This window comes from Vigna radiata, chromosome 7, assembly GCF_000741045.1.
Source record: "Vigna radiata var. radiata cultivar VC1973A chromosome 7, Vradiata_ver6, whole genome shotgun sequence".
NCBI lineage: Eukaryota > Viridiplantae > Streptophyta > Magnoliopsida > Fabales > Fabaceae > Vigna > Vigna radiata.
In genome coordinates, this window is record NC_028357.1 from 40,456,512 (window position 1) to 40,476,805 (window position 20,294).

At 33.5% G+C, this 20,294-nt stretch overlaps 3 protein-coding genes across 3 annotated transcripts; 1 reads left to right on the top strand and 2 right to left on the bottom strand.

Annotated features, from left to right (window-relative positions):
* Positions 1-1,435: 1,435 nt before the first annotated feature.
* Positions 1,436-8,295, bottom strand: LOC106769205 (chaperone protein dnaJ A6, chloroplastic). Its single transcript, XM_014654721.2, has 8 exons — positions 8,079-8,295; positions 6,566-6,699; positions 5,181-5,316; positions 4,978-5,035; positions 3,594-3,636; positions 2,722-2,770; positions 2,557-2,637; positions 1,436-2,481 (listed from the first exon to the last, which is right to left on the bottom strand). The coding sequence occupies exons 2-8, from the start codon at positions 6,670-6,672 to the stop codon at positions 1,642-1,644; spliced, it is 1,314 nt and encodes a 437-aa protein (XP_014510207.1). The 5' UTR covers positions 6,673-6,699; positions 8,079-8,295; the 3' UTR covers positions 1,436-1,641.
* Positions 8,296-10,953: 2,658 nt separating this feature from the next.
* Positions 10,954-12,464, top strand: LOC106767629 (wall-associated receptor kinase-like 15). Its single transcript, XM_014652557.2, has 2 exons — positions 10,954-11,889; positions 12,080-12,464. The coding sequence occupies exons 1-2, from the start codon at positions 11,016-11,018 to the stop codon at positions 12,145-12,147; spliced, it is 942 nt and encodes a 313-aa protein (XP_014508043.1). The 5' UTR covers positions 10,954-11,015; the 3' UTR covers positions 12,148-12,464.
* Positions 12,465-12,828: 364 nt separating this feature from the next.
* On the bottom strand, positions 12,829-15,031 carry LOC106767113 (monoacylglycerol lipase ABHD6). Its single transcript, XM_014651943.2, has 4 exons — positions 14,217-15,031; positions 13,572-13,664; positions 13,416-13,483; positions 12,829-13,330 (listed from the first exon to the last, which is right to left on the bottom strand). The coding sequence occupies exons 1-4, from the start codon at positions 14,838-14,840 to the stop codon at positions 13,168-13,170; spliced, it is 948 nt and encodes a 315-aa protein (XP_014507429.1). The 5' UTR covers positions 14,841-15,031; the 3' UTR covers positions 12,829-13,167.
* Between the last annotated feature and the right edge of the window lie 5,263 nt (positions 15,032-20,294).

Below are 20,294 nucleotides of genomic sequence, written 5' to 3' on the forward strand. Positions count from 1 at the left end.
TATATTTATTTTTATTAGTTGAATGTAATATTTTTTTTTTATGAAAAAAGGGTTGTAAAGTGAAAATAAGGGAAAATAATAAGTGTTAAAAATATAGTTTTCCTTTATTCCTTTTGTACTTTTAGTCTTATGTTTATTGTGGTGTCAACTCAATTATACATTACCATATCAAACAAGTTTGATAGTATTTGTTAGTTATCAGATGGAAAATGGAATGATCAACTCAAATTTAAAATCCTTCCAAGTATGATTACTGAATTTGTGAAATTAAAATTTTAGAAACTAAAATCACATATGAAACAAAAGTACAGCTTTAAATTTAAATAATAGAGTCCTTTAAAAATCAATACTTCAGAGACAAAAAAATAAAATTAATAAAATAAGGACATCAGGCAACTATTAACATTGTTGTTCAGCTGAATAGGTGCAAATGTGAAAGGTAAAAAAAAGGAGAGACAGATACTGAAAATATTTAATTGTTTTAAAAGAAAACATTGAAAAAGAAAGTAAACATACTGAAAAATTTATAATGATGTGATACATTTAAAGTAACTAGTATATTTAGTGAATAACTAAAGTAGCCTTATATTTAAAATGAATTTTGAAATGTTAAAAAGAATATCTACAATATTAAACTGGCTGTCCTAATCTAATTACCCGTTTACAAAATAATTGTCAATAATGTGAAAAAGTTAGTATATGTAATTTTGTAAAATAAGGAAATGTATATAAAAGAATAGTAAAATAAAAACATGTGAAAAAATAAATAATGTCAGTCCCATTTCAAATTTCAACCCAAAAAAGAGAAGAAATGCACAAAAATTAACTAGGTAGAAATACACACTCAAGTGATTTTTGCACACATCAATTATGTTGCTAAAGTGAAAAAGAAATAAGTGTTTTTCTGTACTTTTTTGTTATAATTGTAATAATAAATAATTAAAAAATATTAATAATAAATAAAAGAACCTTTTTTTGTTAGTTTCGGTTCAACAACTAGACAACTTCTTTGTCCACTTTGCTTTCTGCTGGTATTGGTATAGACTTGTATGGTTGTAAACCTAAATATTATTTATTGTTTTACTTCAATATTTTTTTGCACAGTATATTTTGTTGTTTATTTGCAATAAATAAGAAACACTTCAACATTAAGTTGTTTATTTAATTGTTTAACATTATTTTAACTACAATAAAGCATTTGACTGTTAATGTTCAATCCTGTCAAAAATGGTTTTATGCTGAGAACACTATCTATTCAGATTTGTTCCAAAGCAAAATCTATTGGCAACGACGATTAATAACTCATTTGCTATAGTTCTCAATTTCCATCTTAGCAAATAAGGAATATACAATTTTACAATATATGAAAATGAATAATTATTTTAGTTTTTCTCTCAGACCATATAAATTTTCGAAACCTTACCCCAAAATAGAATAAATTCCAACGAAAGAAAAAGATCTCTTTATTTCTTCTGTTCTTCTTCTCCGCCTGTTTCTAAGGATAAATAAAAAAACCTCCACCAACACAATGTAATCCCTCTCAGAGAGGCGTAAACAAGAAAGATGCATCTGTGTGAAAGAAGAATATACGTGAAAGTATAAAAAGGGTATGTAGATAGATACACAGGTTCCTAGAAAATACTATCTCCTACCTGTGGTAGTCTTGCCTTTGCTTAAATCAGCAAGTTCTTCAATAAGCTTTCTCTCATCATTGTTGAGTCTTTTAGGGATTTCAACTTGCACACGAACCAACTGATCACCTCTCATATTGTTTTTATTAAGGAAGGGAACACCTTTCTTAGCCATAACAAGTGTTGTGTTGGGTTGTGTCCCAGCAGGAATTTTTAAGTCCACCGTTCCGTCTACAGTAGGAACCTTAATTGTAGTCCCCAGGATTGCATCAATATAGGAAACCTTGCAGGAGTACAAAATGTTAGTGTCATCTCGTTTAAGGACAGGATCTGGGATAACCTCAATAACTACGAAGAGGTCGCCAGGGGAACCACCTCTCCTTCCAGCATTCCCCTCATTTCGGACCCTTAGACGACTGCCAGAGTCCACACCAGCTGGAACCTTCAGACTTATCCTCTTCGATTTCCTCACCCGACCATCCCCAGAACATGTATTGCAAGGTGTTGAAATTTCGCCCCTCCCATTGCATGAAGAGCATGTCATTGACTGCTGGAAGATACCTAACGGAGTTCTTGTTGAAGAGACAACCCGTCCTTGACCTCCGCAAGTGCTACATCTGGTTGGTGTAGTCCCTGGTTTAGCCCCTGAGCCATTGCAAGTTCCGCAGCTCTCTAATCGGCTTATCTCTATCTCCTTTTCCATGCCAAAAACTGCTTCTTTAAAGTTCAAAACAAGACTGTAATACTCATCTTCACCATCAATTGCACCGTTCCAAGAACCTCTCGAACCTCCACCGCGATTCATGCCTTCAAACAATGATTCGAACAGATCAAATGGATTGCTGAAATCCTGACATAACAGAGAAATCCTTCGTTGAGAAACAAGAATAACAAATTAAATCATACATCATCATAGGTAACTTACCCCCATCCCCATTCCAGAACCTTTAAGTCCAGCCTCTCCAAATCTGTCATATATGGATCGTTTCTCATCATCTGATAACACCTGTAACGGAAATTATTCACAGAAACAAGTTGTTATTAGGCATATGCATAATGGCAAGCTGAGTTCAACAATCTGTAGTTTTACCTCATATGCGTTGCTGATTTCTTTAAACTTTTGGTCAGCTCCAGGTTCTCTGCAACACAAGATAATACAGATACTAGTTTAACAATATGAAATCCAATGTTTACAAAAATGATTCAGAATGCATATTACTCCAGAAAACTATGCAACTAGCAAAATTGACATTTGGGACTGCTTATTTTTTCTCCATTTCAGCTAGTTTTTATATAGAAAAAGGTAGTTTGAAAATAACAAGTGTTTTGGACCTGAGCTGAAAGTTACTAAAAAAATGAAAAATAAGTTGTTTTCATACGCCTAAGAAATTAAAAGTAAAAAACATTATCCTCAAATTTCCCAACAATGTTTTTCTTCCTTCAACTTTTTTCCAAACAACTTCGTATCCTTTTTTGTAATTAACAATGTAATTTTTTTTTTCTATACACAATTAATTATCTTAAAATCACTTTTTTTAGTAAGCTTACCCAAACAAAAACTCATTCAATTTTCATAGATATACCAAACACACCATGAAGCTCAATTTTAATTTCATTTTGGTACTAAAGTCTTGAATTTGAACAAATAACATCATTTTGCTTCACATAAAACCTCTACGCAAATGACAGTAAAAGAATAAGCATTGTTTTTTCAGTATGCAACGAATTATCATAAAACAAAAAAGAACAGTTAAAGTAATTCATAGAAAGCTTTATTGACCAAAGTAAAAATATGATGTGAATGAAATTCACAAGACAGGTACAATTGCATTAAGGTGAGGGGTGGGGGAGTGGCAAAACGAAACAGGAAGGCATAATCAGAAAAAGAGACAGTCAAATCTATGAAATAAGAAAATAGTAGTAGTAGTAGTAACAGTAGTAATAACAATAACAACTACTCACTTGTTGACGTCTGGATGATAATTCCGGGCAAGCTTCCGATATGCTGACATGTGAGAAAGCAAGAACTTTAATATTTCTATGATAAACTAGGCACTGATCACAGTACAGCATGCACAACCCAGCAAATAATTCCTCATTAATCACAACTTTTCAATCAGAAAGATTAAAATGGACAAACAATCTTGAGGGGGTAAAAGTGCTGCCACAACGAGAGAAGATGAAACAAGAAGGACAAAGGGATGAAAATGGACATATACAATAACTGGTGGACAGAAAGGATCACGGTCAGGAGAAAATAAAGCAGAGTGAGAACAGATGAGTTCCAAACATTGTAAACACTACAGCAGAAGTAAACATGGACGGAAAGGATGATGGATTTTAAATTAGAGTTAGGTGGAACAAGAGAAAAGAGAAAATATGTTTCACCAATATGATAACTATGTTCTATTGATCTCTACTCCAATTTAAACCCAATATTTTAAATCAAGTACAGAGCTTGTCCAAATAATCAGTGTTTCCTGTTCAATAATTTTGTATTGCCAGTGGAGAACTATCCCATATTACAAGGAAAATAAGTGAAAGGGATGATAAGTCTCAATTTCTAGATTCTTGGGTCAACGATTTTCCTCATAAATGCAAGATTATCTATCTCTATTATTTATAAGCAACATCATTTATTATTCAAACTATCTAACCTAACTAACTCAGATATTTAACTAATTATTGGGTAACTACCTATCATAACAAACCACTATAGATGGTTAACTAACAATTTTATACCACATTTGTAGCCAATATCCCTTCTATACAAAATCCTCCGGCCGCATGCGGAAGTGCAAACCAAGGAGTAAATAATTCCAACTAATTTAAATTTTTGGTGTGGAAAGGTAACCCTATGCTTAATTAGAATTAATAGGAACAGAAGTCCATTGAAAAGAAAAAAGAGAGAGCTCTCATATCGAATGAAAAAATGTAATAGGCTCTTGTTTGGTAGTATACTAATCTATCCTGGCAACTAAATGACATTACTCGAATCCCCATTGTAGGTTCTAGTATACTTCTTTGACAATTTTATGTTCTAGATTTCCTTCAACGAACTTTTCTTGTATGATTTATACACACAAATGTGTACATATACATACATTGCATGTGTGTGTGTGTATACACATATAAGTAAAAGTATTTTGATTTCTAAAAGGTCAAAGAAAACAGAAAGAATCACAAAATAGTGGGTAATCATTAATAGTCAAAAAGTAAAATTACAGTGATAAATATTTTTACTTACAAATAGATGGCTACCAGAATAAAGGTTATTAACAGATCGTTACAGAGCTGAATAATGGTATATTATCATGTAGAAGATAAGGCAACAAATGGACAATACCGCTCTTAATTTCAGATTTGCTAGCATTTCTTGAAACCCCAAGGACAGAATAATAATCCTGCATGTTGACAAATAAAGGGTTTTCAGCCTAAGGGCTTTATACACTTTAAATAAGAAACATACTTTCAAAAAGTGCTATCATATATTTAAAGCACATCCACAAAAGGAACTCATTGCTGCTCAAGGGTGCATTTCAGACTTACTGCATCAGCTCTAACAATCAACCTTGATCCCTTGCGATGATTAAAAGTTTGGGGTGCACCCATATTGAGTCGTGTGGAATCTCGAGAAAAAAAGCTTGAACTTGATGCAGCCATGAAGCTTACCCTGCTGGTAGCACTGCAAGGTGGCTTAAACATATTACGAAATCGAGCACAATGATCAAAGCTGAAAATTGAGTATATCTGTTGGGTAGGTGCTAAATATATTATTTGTTGGAAATTGGATTCGTGTATCACATGATAAAATGTCATTTAGTCAATATTGCACTGTGGAGTAGCGGGACGGAGCAACCCTCAGATGCCACAGGTTTCAAATAGCAATGTTATCATGACATAGGCTTCAGAAACCCATATTTACCCGCTGAAAGAGCATTCTGTTTAGTTTTTGTAGAGTAAATTGTGATTTCTCCAATTTTCAAATGCATTTCTTCCTTCAATAGTAGGATTTTAAACCCTTCATTGACCATTCCAAACACAAAAACTACTGTCTTGAACATTGTTCCTTCACACTTTACAAGACTACTTTTTCCCAGTGTTCCATTCTTTTTTTCATCCTTTAAACTTCCCAGACTACGGTCTACTATTTTTATCTATTTGTTATTTTTTCAATTAATGTCACTATAATCTTTCACTCTTTGACTTCATTAATATTTTCTTATTACTACAAGATTGATGGTGAGTATAGGTGCAAATGCCACTTTTATTCTTTATTATGTATTTGTTTAACTTTAGAGTTTTTTTGGTCTTTGAATGTTAATATTTGTGCTATAAACTATTTATTTTGTACTATATTATTAAAATAGCAGTCATCTCAAGTTTATAAAGCAAGCCGCTACTCTGCTATTCAATATGATAACTGTGACGTGTATTGACTAAGTAAAAAGTTGCCACCAGGTATATTAATAGTCTATATATATGGATGTATGGCATAAACTATGTACTCAAGGAGAATAAGAAAGCATAGTTTCTAGAACTTTCTCACTTTGTCCCCTTCTAAATCCAACAATACTTACAGACAGATAGTATAGAAAGATTCCCTAGTATCTGACAATTCAGGCCACACCCAAACAATAAAATTACTGTTAATGACAATTAAAGTAACAAAATTACAAATTACATTTAACTTATGATTATATCCCAGTTGATCTTGGTGATGCTATAGAGAAAACAATATTAAATAGAAATATATGATTTCCCGTGGTATAATACAAGTGCATCAATATGAATAGTGAAAATGATTTTTGGGGCTGCAAACCACAGACCTATAGTTAATTTGTTACACGCAATGATTGCCCCATAAATTGTTATTAAAGGAACAACTTTACTTTTTCCATTCTACAAAATAAATATTCAATCATAGAACTCACTTGTGGCTGGTTGATGCAACCTTGCCTGTAATACTGGATCTTACTAACAGCTGAGGATGAATTCCCCATTGTGCAGCAGATGTACTACTAAAAGGTGTTATTGCCATCGACCCTTATTGATGAACTTCTGCCAGCTGAAAAAAATTGTAAACTGAACTTTAATATGCTAGCATGGTAAGAGACCCTCTAAGTGTTGCTAGAGGGGAAGGTTAGATCAGGTGTTCAAGTTGCCAAATGGCACTAAAGGAAAAAAAATCTTAAAGTAACGATAGATAAACCTTTTGACCATAAAATTACATAACTTATGCAAGTAACTTTAAAAAGCAGAATTACTTTTTTATACAATAAAGAACTAGTACATCCACAGAAGTTGAATTGGCTCCTTCTTGAATTGTTTTCCTAAGATGTTCACTGCTATTGATCAATATCAAATCTGTTAGATATATTATCTTTATTTTATATTTATCTTTTATCTTTAGTTAATTTGTTATTATTTCTTATTTGTAGTTTGGACTTAGCCCATATTTCTTCTATTATAAATAGAGAACCCTATGTGTATTCAACACAAGGGAAATTAATCCCAAATATAGTTTTCATCATATTTAACAAAATCAATTCTTAAAAAAAAAAAAATTCTTACATTTTTAGTATGCAAAAAAATCTCATTATGCAAGAACACAATAAATCAACAATCACCCTCATATAGGGTGGGGGATCTAGAAAGAAAGAATACATAACTTGATGAAGAATAACATCCCTTCTCAAGCCATTAGCATACGTGAGCCTTAACAGACCTCTGAGCATCGTGTGATATGTATAAGTTGATAAAGACTTATATATTATGGGGTGCCTAAGTCCCATATAGAGTAGTATGGGATGTGCATTGCAGTATGTAAGTATTTGGCTTTTCCCCCATAATAGGCAACTTTCTAGGATGAGTTTCCCAAGTGCTTGGGTACTGATCAATTGCTATCAGATATTGTTCTATGCGTCTGGACTATCTACTTCTTACAATGATCTCAAACATGGAAATCAATTCCTAAATCAAATGATACCTATTTCTCAACAACTCCAAACACAATGAAAATTCATCCCAGAATCAATTACAACCAAATGCAAACCAATAGCCAAATAAAGTTAAATCTTGAATGTAACCAGTAAACATACAAAATAAAAAAACTATCAAGAGCCGAGAGAAGGAACAAGATAAAAAATTTACCAGACCAGGATAACAAAAACAAAACACTATAGAATTATCAAGTAAAGCTCCGAATGAATTACAAGCAAATTCAAGTTTCATTTATCACCGAGCATGAAATAAAATTAACTCCAAAAGCAACAACAACTATCATTATAAGTAGTCTTAAAAAAAAGAGAAACTACGACATTAGAATAGCGTCTATACAACAACAATTTGACTGAAAGAATCAAAAGGAGCAAACGGCACAAAGAATCAGTGAAAATCGATTAGCTTATTGGAGTGGGAACTGTAAAAACTGGAAGAGAGAAAAACCTGGCGGTAGTGGCGGTTCCCTTTTGTAACCTTATTAGCTTCGCGCTCTCTCTCTCTCTGAACAGAGAGAGGAAAAGTGAGCTCAGTAAAACACAGAAGACTGAGTTGAAGGATTAGATTATTGCGTTGCGTTCTTTTCGACAATTGATGGTGGACACACCCTAGTATTGATTTCTCTTTTGGGTTGTTCCTCGCCGTTTGATTTATTGTGGTTATTAAAATGCACCCCTAATTCATTCTCTTCCTTCGGATATTTCTGTATCCTTTTCCTCTATTATTTAGGGATATTATGTTAACAACTTTTTAGGAACTTCTTAATAATTTCTCATATAACCTTTTTCTTAATAGACAAAAACTAATTAAGAGGAAAATGTTTTCTTTACCAATTTTATATAATATAGTTTGATAATGTATATGTGATCAATTGGTTTGTTTCAAATATGTTTTTAAATATAAATTTAAACGGATAATTTTTTCACATGTTTTTATTAGTTCATTTAAATTTATTTTAAAAAAAAATATTTAAAATAAACCAATCACAAATTATCATGTGTATGTTATTAAGATATTGTCAAAAAAATTGTTAAAAAAATATTTTTTTTTTGTAAATTTTCAAATCTTTATTACCATTTTATTTGGATCATGATATTTTAATAATTTTTTTATAACAGTAGTCATTATTTTATTAGTTTGTTTGAATTTATTTTCAAAAAAATATTTAAAACAGACCAATCACAAATTACGCTATATGTATTGTCAAAAAATTATAAAAAAAAATATTTCATTCTCGTTCTCTCTTCCTCACTTACCAAAATTATTTTTATTTTTTTTTCAAAATCTGATTGTACTGTCGGACATTTTTACCTAGACTTTTAAAAAAGAAAATGTATCTTTAACAATTTTTTTTAATAACTTTTTTACAACTGTTTATGTGGTAACTTACAATTGGTCAGTTTTAAATATACGAACCAATAATATAGTGACACATAATTTATTATAAAAAATTTTAAAAAAAAAGTTATTAAAATATTATGGTTCTTTTAAAATATACAAGTTGTTATTTATTCTATGCATCTTTTGTTCTTTCTTATTCGGATGATAATTTTTTTTTGTCAATAATGTATCTCAACTTGTTTGATCATAATTCTTTGGTTTAGGTTTCTAAATTTTGAGTAATTTTTTTGTCTGGATTTTTAGAATTTGTTTTAAAGATAAACGCTGTATATAAGAGAAGTTATTTATATTTTTTTTATAGAAATAGTATGAATGTGAAAGTATCTTAAATTTTATGTAGAGACTGTGGTTGGTTAAGAATTTTTTTTGAATTGTTGAATTTGAATGTAACTAAGTTTTGCTTGATGAATTGAATACTTGATAAGTTGATATAGTAACTACATTATATATGTGAAGTATAAATTTTTTTGAATTAAGTTTTAAACATGATTAGATATAAATAGAGTAAATTTTTATAATTTTCTTTATTATAATTTAGGAATATGATGTGATTAGAAAACTTTTCATTCAAGCAAATACAACATTGAAACTCAATCATAGTCTCTGTCTAAATTTCATGTATTTGATTAATTTGTGATTTTAATTAAATGAGTTGTATTATATAATTATGTTTATTAAACATTTATGAAATTACGTGTTGTATGAAAATGGTCGTAAAAATTAATAAGAATGGTAAGAAATTATGATTACATACATGGAATAACAAAGATATCTCTTTGTTTCATTTATAATCTAAGTTATAGATTAAGATATTGGATGTCGAGAAACTAATAAGAAATTTTTGCATATTGTGACATAGATATATGTACGATTTATATTCTAATAAACTTGTCACAACTTATTATTTTATATTTGTTTGTAAATCTAAGTATTTAATCATATGCTATTATCCATGTTTAATACAAATCTTATACATATAATTTTGATGTATTGATTCATAAGTGGTTTATATCATCATTATATGTTTATAATTGATTGTATTATATGTTTATAATTTATTGTGAATTGTTTATAGATTATTTTGCTAATGAAAATATTTCTGTTATACCATTTTTATATATTATAAATTTATTTTCAATAATTTAGATGTTCTGTGCATAATAATTTGCTATGACTATAATACATATATATACGAGCATGTATAAGGCATAAACTTTTATTTGCTGAACAATAAATATTTTTATAGATATTTATATGTTTTATATATTTTGTGTATTTTATAATTATATTTTTAAATATTTTATGCATTGTATAAACCTTTTCTTAACCTTATAATACAATGAATAATTAATATTTGGTGTGTTTTATGTAGAAAAGTTTACTCTGAATTCAAAATTATGGCTAACTTCCAAGATAACAAATATATATATATATATATATATATATATATATATATATATATATATATATATATATATATTTATTTATTTATTTATTTATTTATTTTCAGAACTTCCAAGTTCTTTCAAATACTCACGTAAATGTGACATCCTTCAGTATGTACTATACTATTATTGTACATTTTAATACGTGCTACATTTTTTTCTATACAATAAATAATAGAAACAATTTTTCTTTTAAAAAATATAACTATTTTTTAACATGTCATTTTTCTTTTGAGAGAATAAAATATAACTTTTGGGATTTAAAGTTTAAGAATTAGAATATAAGATTTGGGATTTTTAGTTCTTCAATTTTTTATTATTAAATTAAAATATATTTTTTCAATTTTGAAGAAAAAAAAAAGATTCCTGAAATTTAGAAAATCAAAATAACAATTACTATGAATCTTAAGGCCTAAAGTATAATTAGTGAATTAATAAGGGAGCATTTTTATATGAAAAGAAAAGAAGGTATAAAGTAACAAAAATAGATGTGAAGAAGCTTAAGCTAAGCTAGTGACATCGATTCTTTGATGAAAGCATGGCGGCAGCACTACCACCTTCTCTTCTTCTTACTCTCACCTTTCTCTCCATCAACATATTCCCATCTGCACCAGCCGCAGCATGCCACGACACATGCGGCTCCACTCAGGTGAAGTTCCCCTTCGGCACCGGTCCAGGCTGCGGCTCCCCTCTCTTCAGCCCCTACATAACCTGCGCCTCCAACGGCACCGCCGACCAACTCTTTCTCAAAACGCACTCCGCCGCCACCTATCCTATCACCTCCATTTCCTACGACACCTCCACCCTCACTCTCGCCCCGTCCTCCATGTCCAGCTGCTCCGCCATGCACCCCGCCACCACAAGCTTCTCCCTCGATTGGACCTCCCCCTTCCAGCTGACCTCCACCACCTTCCTCCTCCTCTCCTGCCACCCCTCCCTCTCCCTCTCCTCCCCCCTCTGCGACCCATCCTTTGACTACCTCTGCGCCTCCATCTACACTTGCCCCGCCGTCACCTCCCTCGGCCTCCCTCTCTTCCCTCCCAGCAACTCCTGCTGCGTCTATTCCCCCGCCAACCTTGACGGCAACGGGAAGCTGGACCTGAAAGCCATGCAGTGTGGAGCCTACGCTTCTGTAGTGTCGCTGGGCGACACCCCCACTGACCCCTCGCGCTGGGTGTATGGGGTGGCGTTGAAGTTTTCCTATGGCGGGGCCTTGGATAATAACTTGGTGACAACGAAATGTAGTGGCTGCGAGAGTAGCGGCGGAGTGTGCGGGTTTTCGGAGCCTGGAAATGGCTTCCTCTGTGTCTGTAAAGGAGGCTATAACACCAGCTTCGATTGCTCCCCCGCTTACAACCAGAACCAGGACTACCTCTTTGACTCTGCTTCTGCTTATCCCTTCTTCTTCTTATGTAAGTTCTTTTTCCTTTTGTACCTGTTAATAAGCTTATAATTATTTAAGATAGATAACCATTGATCGTTTTTACACTTCAATGTTCTAATTTGGGTGAAACAAAATGTATTGTCTTGCATGGAAAACATATATTTACAGTTGTAATTAGACATGTATCATTAATGTTGTTCTTTGTGAATGTTTGGCAGCTTGGTTTGTTTGGAGTTCCATTTTGGCTGGTTTGTTTGGAGTTCCATTTTGGCTGGTATTATTTTGAGCTTAGTTTGATGAGCATTCAGGGGAGCCGTTCACTTCAGAATATCGTCAAAACTTTTTAATTAGTAAAAGCTGCTTTAGAAAAGAATAAAGGTATTCGGCATCCATTCCTCCTACACTGTAGTCTTTGTGGTTCTTTCTTTCTGTTAAAATAGCTTATGATCAAAGAAACACTCGCTAATTCATTCCTAGTTTCTGTGGATAATTTCGCAACTACAATTCGGCTACTTTAGGAAGGTGTAGGTAACATTTATATATTTTAAGATGTATCTTAAGTGTAGGTAAGTATTCCATTTCTATATTATTTACTTTTTTTAAAAAAACTTTCTGACTTGAATCCATAAAAAGTATGGGCCTGTGCATAAAAGAGGCCACAGGCCCAAAAAGGATGTGGAAGAATGCGGAGGCCCAAGGCCCAAAATGGTTTTCTTCTGAGTCATTGCCCATTCCTTAACTTTATGGGAAGTATGATTTCAAGAAAAAACAGCATCTCACATAAGAAATGAAAATTGAGATTAATGGAAGCATTTTTTATCTTTCCTTTGTAAATATAGCATTTCTTCTTTCCGTTCAAGATTGTTCCACTGGTTTCTAGTGGAACCAAACAACGCGATAATCCTTAAAAAAGTGGAAATTTTCGGTTGGGATGTTTGAAACTATAACTCAAACACTGTTGATAACAGCAATATGAATTTTGACATCCTTATAAAATGGTACATTAAAAAGCATGGAGACATAAATAGACAAGATATAGATGCATTGTAATCACCCGAAGGACATTTACAGTGGAAGATGCTCTCTAAAAACTATTTTCTGACACACTCCTTTAAATAAGCAACATATGCACTGTTTTTATTCTCTCTATATGGAACCAGTTTCACAACCATCCCCTTTCAGTCCTGCCCAAGAAAAAAATACCACACGACTGATAATAGCGTACAAACAAATTAATACACAAGCATATCTACAATGGTGAAATCAAATCTAAATGCCTGTAGTGTGACATCTTTCTATTTTTCTGCTAATCCACATGGCGGCCGTTACTGTGGTTTTTTTGCACAATTGGAGCTGTGGAATCGATGAGGAAGGATCTTAAATGTTTGTACATCTCATTGGCCTTCTCTACATTCACGGCATGTCCTGCATTCTTAATAACCACTAGTTCTGCGTTCTCTCCCAGATGCCTAAAATCGTTAAGTGTAAATTGGAGAGACATTTTCAAGACAAAATTAACAATGTCACAAAACTATAAGTAAATTGGAGAGAGACCTTTTGAGTCTGTGAGCTAGTTCTATTGGGAATACCAAGTCCTTTTCTCCCCAGATTATTAGCGTAGGCTGCATAATAAAAAAGTTATGTCATTTAGTGAAACATTACAAACATGGTGAAACTAACCCATAATGTAAAGTCTAAAAAAGAAAAAACCTGTGTTATCTTAGGAAGATCAGAGAGTTTTCTATCCTTATACAATGATTCGATCAGTTCTTTCCTCTCTTGGATATTTTCAGTACACATCACCTGCAAGTAACAAACTTCAGTAAATTGGCAATTGGCACTCCCATGCTCGTGCAAGCAATAATCGGAACTTTGGGTAATTTCTAATTGTGGAGTAATCAAGAACGGTTGAAATCAAATAGAAACGACAAATTTGATTAAAATAGACATACTTTTTCATAAAGGCTTACGTGCTCATACTTGGGTGTTGTTCTCAATACGAGAGGACCATGGTATTGTGTAGAAGAGAGCATCCAAATGGACCAACAGAGAACACACACGCAGGCACAACTTATGTTCAATTAAAACGACAACTGAAAAAGAGGTAAACCTTTCTCTCATCCAATTGTCAAAAAAATCAAACCTTCTGCTCATTTCTTACATCTTTCTATTTTTTTTTTTTTTTTCTGCTTCTCTTCACCTAAACATTAAATAAATCGTCTCTACCACGGATCACCCACCACCATCGGATTATAACAGAGCATGATGTAATTAGGAACAAGTGGACCAATCAATTTTAAAGTAAACCAACAAAACAAAAATGAATTGAAATTCGGGTCGGCGCGTGGTACTCACGTTGATGTAATCAGTGAGGAAACAAGTGGGCGTGACTTTAGAGGGCTTGACGAACGCGAGGCGCAAAAGCTGCCTCAACTTTTCCGGCGTCTGAGGCAGCAAGATTTCGGCAGCCTCGTCGACGCTCTTCACCTGAAACAGTCCTTCATCCAAGTCCTTCTCTTCGAAACACACCCCAGCGCAGCACAGCACCACCTTCTCCACGCGCTCAGGGAACTGCGCGGCGAGGCTGTAGGCGACAAAGCCGCCGTAGCTGATCCCGACTACGCTGCTTGTCCGGACGCCGTGGGCCTGGAGGAGGGCGGCCACGCACTGGGCCTGGAAGGCCTCGGTGCGGTCGGGGCGGGACGTGTGAGAGTCCCCGAAGAAGAGGAGGTCCGGGACGTAGACGTTGAAGCGGCGCGTGAGTGGGGGGAGGAAGTCGTTCCACTGCCACATTGCGTTGGCGCCAAAGCCGTGGAGGAGGAGGAGGTTGGGCTTGGAGTCTTTGTGGGCCTTGGGGGCCCAGCAGTGCATGATGGTACCTTGGCCCAGATCCGTGGTGGCGGATTTGAGGCCGGCGTTGGAGAAGGAGAAGCGGAAGCAGCGGTCGCGCGTGGCGGTGAAGCTGATACACCCCGCCATGCTGTGTTGGAGTGTTGAGTTAATGATTAGCTAATTGATATGATTATGATGATGATTAAGCAAAGGAGACTGTAGTTTCAGAGTAAGAGATATTATATTACAGAGTAGAAGACGCAGACACAACAGTCACAGCACGAACACACAAGTGAATGTATCAGAGACAAAAGTCTCCTATATTATTAATAATAAAAGGCCACAAAAATAATTATATATAGAATGAATAAAATAATAAATTGGAGATTTTTTTATCAGGTTTATATTAAAAGAAAAATGTTTCTAATCATTAAATAAATTTTTGTAACACAAATTGATAAAAAAACGTGGTAAAAAAAATATCAAAATGATAATGGACCATATAAAATATTTCATACCAATATTATCCAAAAATATGTATATATAGATTTCTTAAGTCTCTTCTCAAAATACTAAATAGTTGCTTTTTTTTTTCTGTTATAAACTGAATAAACTGTAAATGGGACTCAGTATCATATCATATAACATGCTTTTAAGGTTAAAAAATTATGATCTCATTAAATAATGAGTTTGAGTTCGTTTTAAATAATTAAAATCCATTACTGAACAATAAAAATATAGAAAATGTAATTTTCATTATCATTTTACTATAATTTATGCATTAATTTTTTTGAACTTTTTTAAAAGTATATTATTAGTGATTAATATTTCGCTATAATAGTGAACGTAACTTTTGTGAATTGATTTGTTAACAAAATTTTCTTTGATCAAAATTAAAGAATGAAAAAAGACAAATTTGGAATGAGTGGACAGCTCTCAATAATATATATATATATATATATATATATATATATATATATATATATATATATATATATATATATATATATATATATATATATATATATATATATATATATATATATATATATATAAATTTTTAAAATAAGTTCTGGTTCATTAATACAAACATTTCATCTCTCTAAAGTTTTGTACTTCAACTTTCTCTACATTGAACTGTTCATTTGTTGATTAGGGAGCACCTAAGCAATCCTGAAGCTGAGAGCAACAATCTCCACCGATTAATTTTTGTTTCTTCAACTGGTAAGCGCTTTTTCCTTTCTTCGTGCGTTTTGAAGTTGTGATCATGCAGCAGATCCTGTTGCATGCAACTTTCATGTGTTTTTTCCTCAATCCTTAACCGAATTTAGGTTCTAAGAAAAAATTGTTGATTAGGGAGTTCCTAAACAATCCTGAAGTTGAGAGCAACAATGATTAATTTTTGTTTCTTCAACTGGTAAATGCTTTTTCCTTTCTCCGTGCGTTTTGAAGCTGTGATCATGCAACAGATCCTGTTGCATGCAACTTTCATGTGTTTTCCCTCAATCCTTAACCGAATTTAGGTTCTAAGAAACTATCTTCTATCATTAAATGATGATTCGTAGGTGTCTCTAAGTTTCCTGCGATGCAAGGAACTGATTGGATCATCGTGTGAGCTAGGTTAATTGATTCAGAGGTAAGGGAAGTTGGATTTTTATTCTCTATTTGGTAAATTAGAGTTGCATGAGTAAAATTCTGCTTGAAAAGTTTGAAACAATGCGTATGTGAATCTGTTATGGTATTCTGGTTCTGTTTGAACTAGAGATGGTGATTTTGTATGTTAAATTAAATGTTCAATGTATATCAGATTGTGAAGTTTCGAATTCGATGCTTGTGAAATGGATTTTATATGGTGCATGGTGTAAATTGAGTTTAGGAATGGTGTAATCCTGTTGTACAGAATTAATAGAGAAAAGTTAAGTGGATTAGGGGTGTATTGGGCCTTAATAGAGGAACTGAGGTAGTCAAATTGAGAACGAGACATTTCAGGTTATTCAAGTCAGTTTAGGAGGCTTAGACAAGTCACTTGGGACCTAATTGGATCCCTAAAATGGTAAAAAACAAACTCAATGTTGTAGAATTGAATTTAGGCCTCTAGGTTGATTAAATTGAAGTTGTAGAATTTAAATCAATGCATAAACTTTAGAAAACTAGGTTAGAAAGGGTTATGATCACTTAGCCAAGTTTAATTTAGCCTATAATTCGATTTAGGAGTTTTAGTAGTTCATCAAAGTGCCTAGAATGAGTTTAGGGTAGTGGAGTTCTGCAAATTTGCAGAACTTGGATTCTGCAGATTTTACAGACTCGTTGTGCGAGAGAATTCGCATAGCGAGTCGCCCTGACGAATTGCTCTCTGCCAGGGCATTCGCATAGCACATGGTGTGCGCTATGCAAATCACTGATGAGAGTGGTAAGCGCTTTGCGAATTTGATTTGTTGTGCCACTGGGGTTGGGTTAGGAAATTAACTAAATAATTAGAATAGCGTAGGAGATGCGCTTTGCGAGAGTGTGAGGTATGAAGTCTATATGGTTTAATTCGCAACGAGATATGATTCGCTATGCAGATTTTAGCTGAAAGGCTTCCCTGTCAGGAAAATTCGCTCAGCACACCAAAGGTGGTGCGCTGTGTGAATTTTTGTTGTCTTGCCTTATAACTATATGCACTGAGCGACTTACTTCGCTCTGGTTTACTCTTGTTTTTTTCTTTCTTGGTTGGTTGATGATGTATGATACATGTATGGTTTGATATAGTATTCAATGTAATTATAAATGGAGAAATGGTAGGTTGATGATTTAAACTGGATAGATGTTGTGTTGAAAGTAATGAAATGGAGTGTGAACATAAGATCTCTCGGTGAGATCAATGTAGTGTTTAGAATGAATATATGAGACTTCTTCATGGGGGGTTATCCTAACACTCTAATGGTCTTTCATTCTCACTTAGAGAGGATTGACGCATGTGGTGAGAGTAGTAGGAGGTCCTAGTGTAGGCGCTTCTTGGAGGCCTATTATACGGTAACGGACTAACACCTGTGTATGGTAGGATGAAACCCATTGGCAATGACTTTGCAAAGCAGTAGAGGCCACCATAAGTGCACAACCCACCCCAGATCGATATTCATTCTAAGTCCAGACGAGTCTAGTTTGTGTCACAACATGATAGGATGTTTGACTTAGTTACATGTATGTATATGTCTTTCTATTTAACTGTTGTATGATAACTTGCATGCTTTTCAACCTAGCTTACCCTTACTCTTGTTTGTGTTGCATGTGCTATGTCTTTTCTCTGTGCGATGATCATCCACTTGGATGTGAGAGCAGAGGGAGATGATGTTTCACTGGAGCAGACTTTAGATGGGACTGATGTCACAGAGAAGTCTTAGTTAGTATATAAACCAAGACTAGTACACCTTATTTTGAGATACTTTGCTTTTGTACTTAAAGTTTTAAATTCTAGCTATATTTTGGATGACTGCAAACTTGGATACTGTCATATATCAACTCTTAACTGTTTTCTCTTATTATAATTGATGCATTCTACATATATATACTTGACTATATATTTTTAGGATGTCACACACACACGCAAGCACATATACGTGCACGCGCGCGCATATATATATATATATATATATATATATATATATATATATATATATATATAAATAAATGAACGCGTACCAAAATTATATAAATGTCATACCTATATTTATATTATTAAACATTGTAGATGAATGTAGTTTTGGTCTACTAAATTGAAAAAAAAACTGCAGAAAAAATTTTAGTTTCTAAATATTAAATTTTAAAAGACTAAGACGATATTTTAAAGAAATAGTCTTATTTCGAGACTGAACCATATTTTTAAAAATTAAATTATTAAAATGTACTTTTAAATTAATTTAAAATGTTGTTAAACATAAATAAATCCATACATGAAGAGAGCTGCTTTTTAGTATTTTTAAAAATTATATTATAGTTTAACAGTTTTAATATATTTTTTATTTTTTTTATTTTTTAACAAACATTTTTAAACTGCTAAAATAGACAAATAAGAAATGTGTAGCCATTCACCCTCATGTCAAACAAAAAAATGGTAAGAATTACGCTATGATTCTTTATGTTAAAATGGTATTTATGGTTATTGAAAAATGTGAATTGTGGTTGTTTATTTATAGAAGTTTTATAATTAGATTATATATAATTTGGTTTAATATATATTTTGGTCCCTTTTTTTGGCGTTTGGTTAAGAATCATCCCATTTTTGAAAAAAGTTCTTTAAGGTTCAATATTTCATTGAAAAATGTTCAATATGATCCTTTTCGTAGACGTCGTTAAAATCTTAACGGCATATTAGCTAACGTGGCGAAACCTGTATGAGTTGTTCCCGCTACTCTTTTCTCCGCTTCTCTTTTCTCCCCTTCTTTTTTCATTTTCATACGGTCAAACCACTCCTCCGACCAATTCGACTCCAGTGGGATACTCCAGCAACCTTCTGCCTCCATTTTTTCCCAAAATTGTTTCCACTCCGCTACTCTTTTCTCCGCTTCTTTTTTCTTTTTCATACAGTCAATCCTCTCCTCTAACCAATTTGACTGCTGCGGGATCCTCCAGCAACCTTCTGCCTCTATTTTTTCCCAAAATTGTTTATACTCCGCTACTCTTTTCTCTGCTTCTCTTTTCTTCGCTTTTTTTTTTCTTTTTCATACGGTCAAACCATTCCTCCAACCAATTCGACTCCGTCGGGCTCCTCCAACAACCTTCTGCCTCCAATTTTTTCCAAAATTGTTTACACTCCGCTACTCTTTTCTCCGTTTCTTTTTTCTTTTTCATACGGTTAAAGCACTCCTCCAACAAATTCGACTCCGTCGGGATCCTCCAACAACCTTCCTCCTCCATTTTTTCCCAAAATTGTTTCCTCCCCGCTTCTCTTTTATCTGCTTCTTTTTTCTTTTTCATACGATCAAACCACTCCTCCCAACTTTCTTCTAACTCCGGCTAGTCCGGCGCTGACTCCATTTTTCCCAAATTTGTTTCCATTCCGCCACTCTTTTCTCCACTTCTCTTTTCTCCGCTTCTCTTGTCTCTGCTTCTTTTTCTTTTTCATACGGTCAAACCACTCCTCTAACCAATTCAACTCCGGCGGGATCCTCCAACAACCTTCTGCCTCCATTTTTTTCCAAAATTGTTTCCACTCCACTACTCTTTTCTTCGCTTCTTTTTTCTTTTTCATACGGTAAAACCACTCCTCCGACCAATTCGACTCCGACGGGATCCTCGAGCAACCTTCTACCTCCATTTTTTTCCCAAAATTGTTTCCTCGCTTCTCTTTTCTCCGCTTCTTTTTTCTTTTTCATACGGTCAAACTACTCCTCAAAACTTTCTTCTAACTTCGGCAGGTTCGGAAACCATTCTTTCCGAAGCTTCACCAAACTTTCGAATAACTTCATTGCGTCCTTTCTTTCTTTCTCTTCTTCTGTCTTTATATAAAACTCAAAAATATCACTCACTTCCTCCTGAAAGGTTAGCACTTCATCCTGCTAGGTTTTCTTCCGCTGCGACCAAATTTCTGATAACTTCTTCTACTCCAGCTTCTTGGAATAG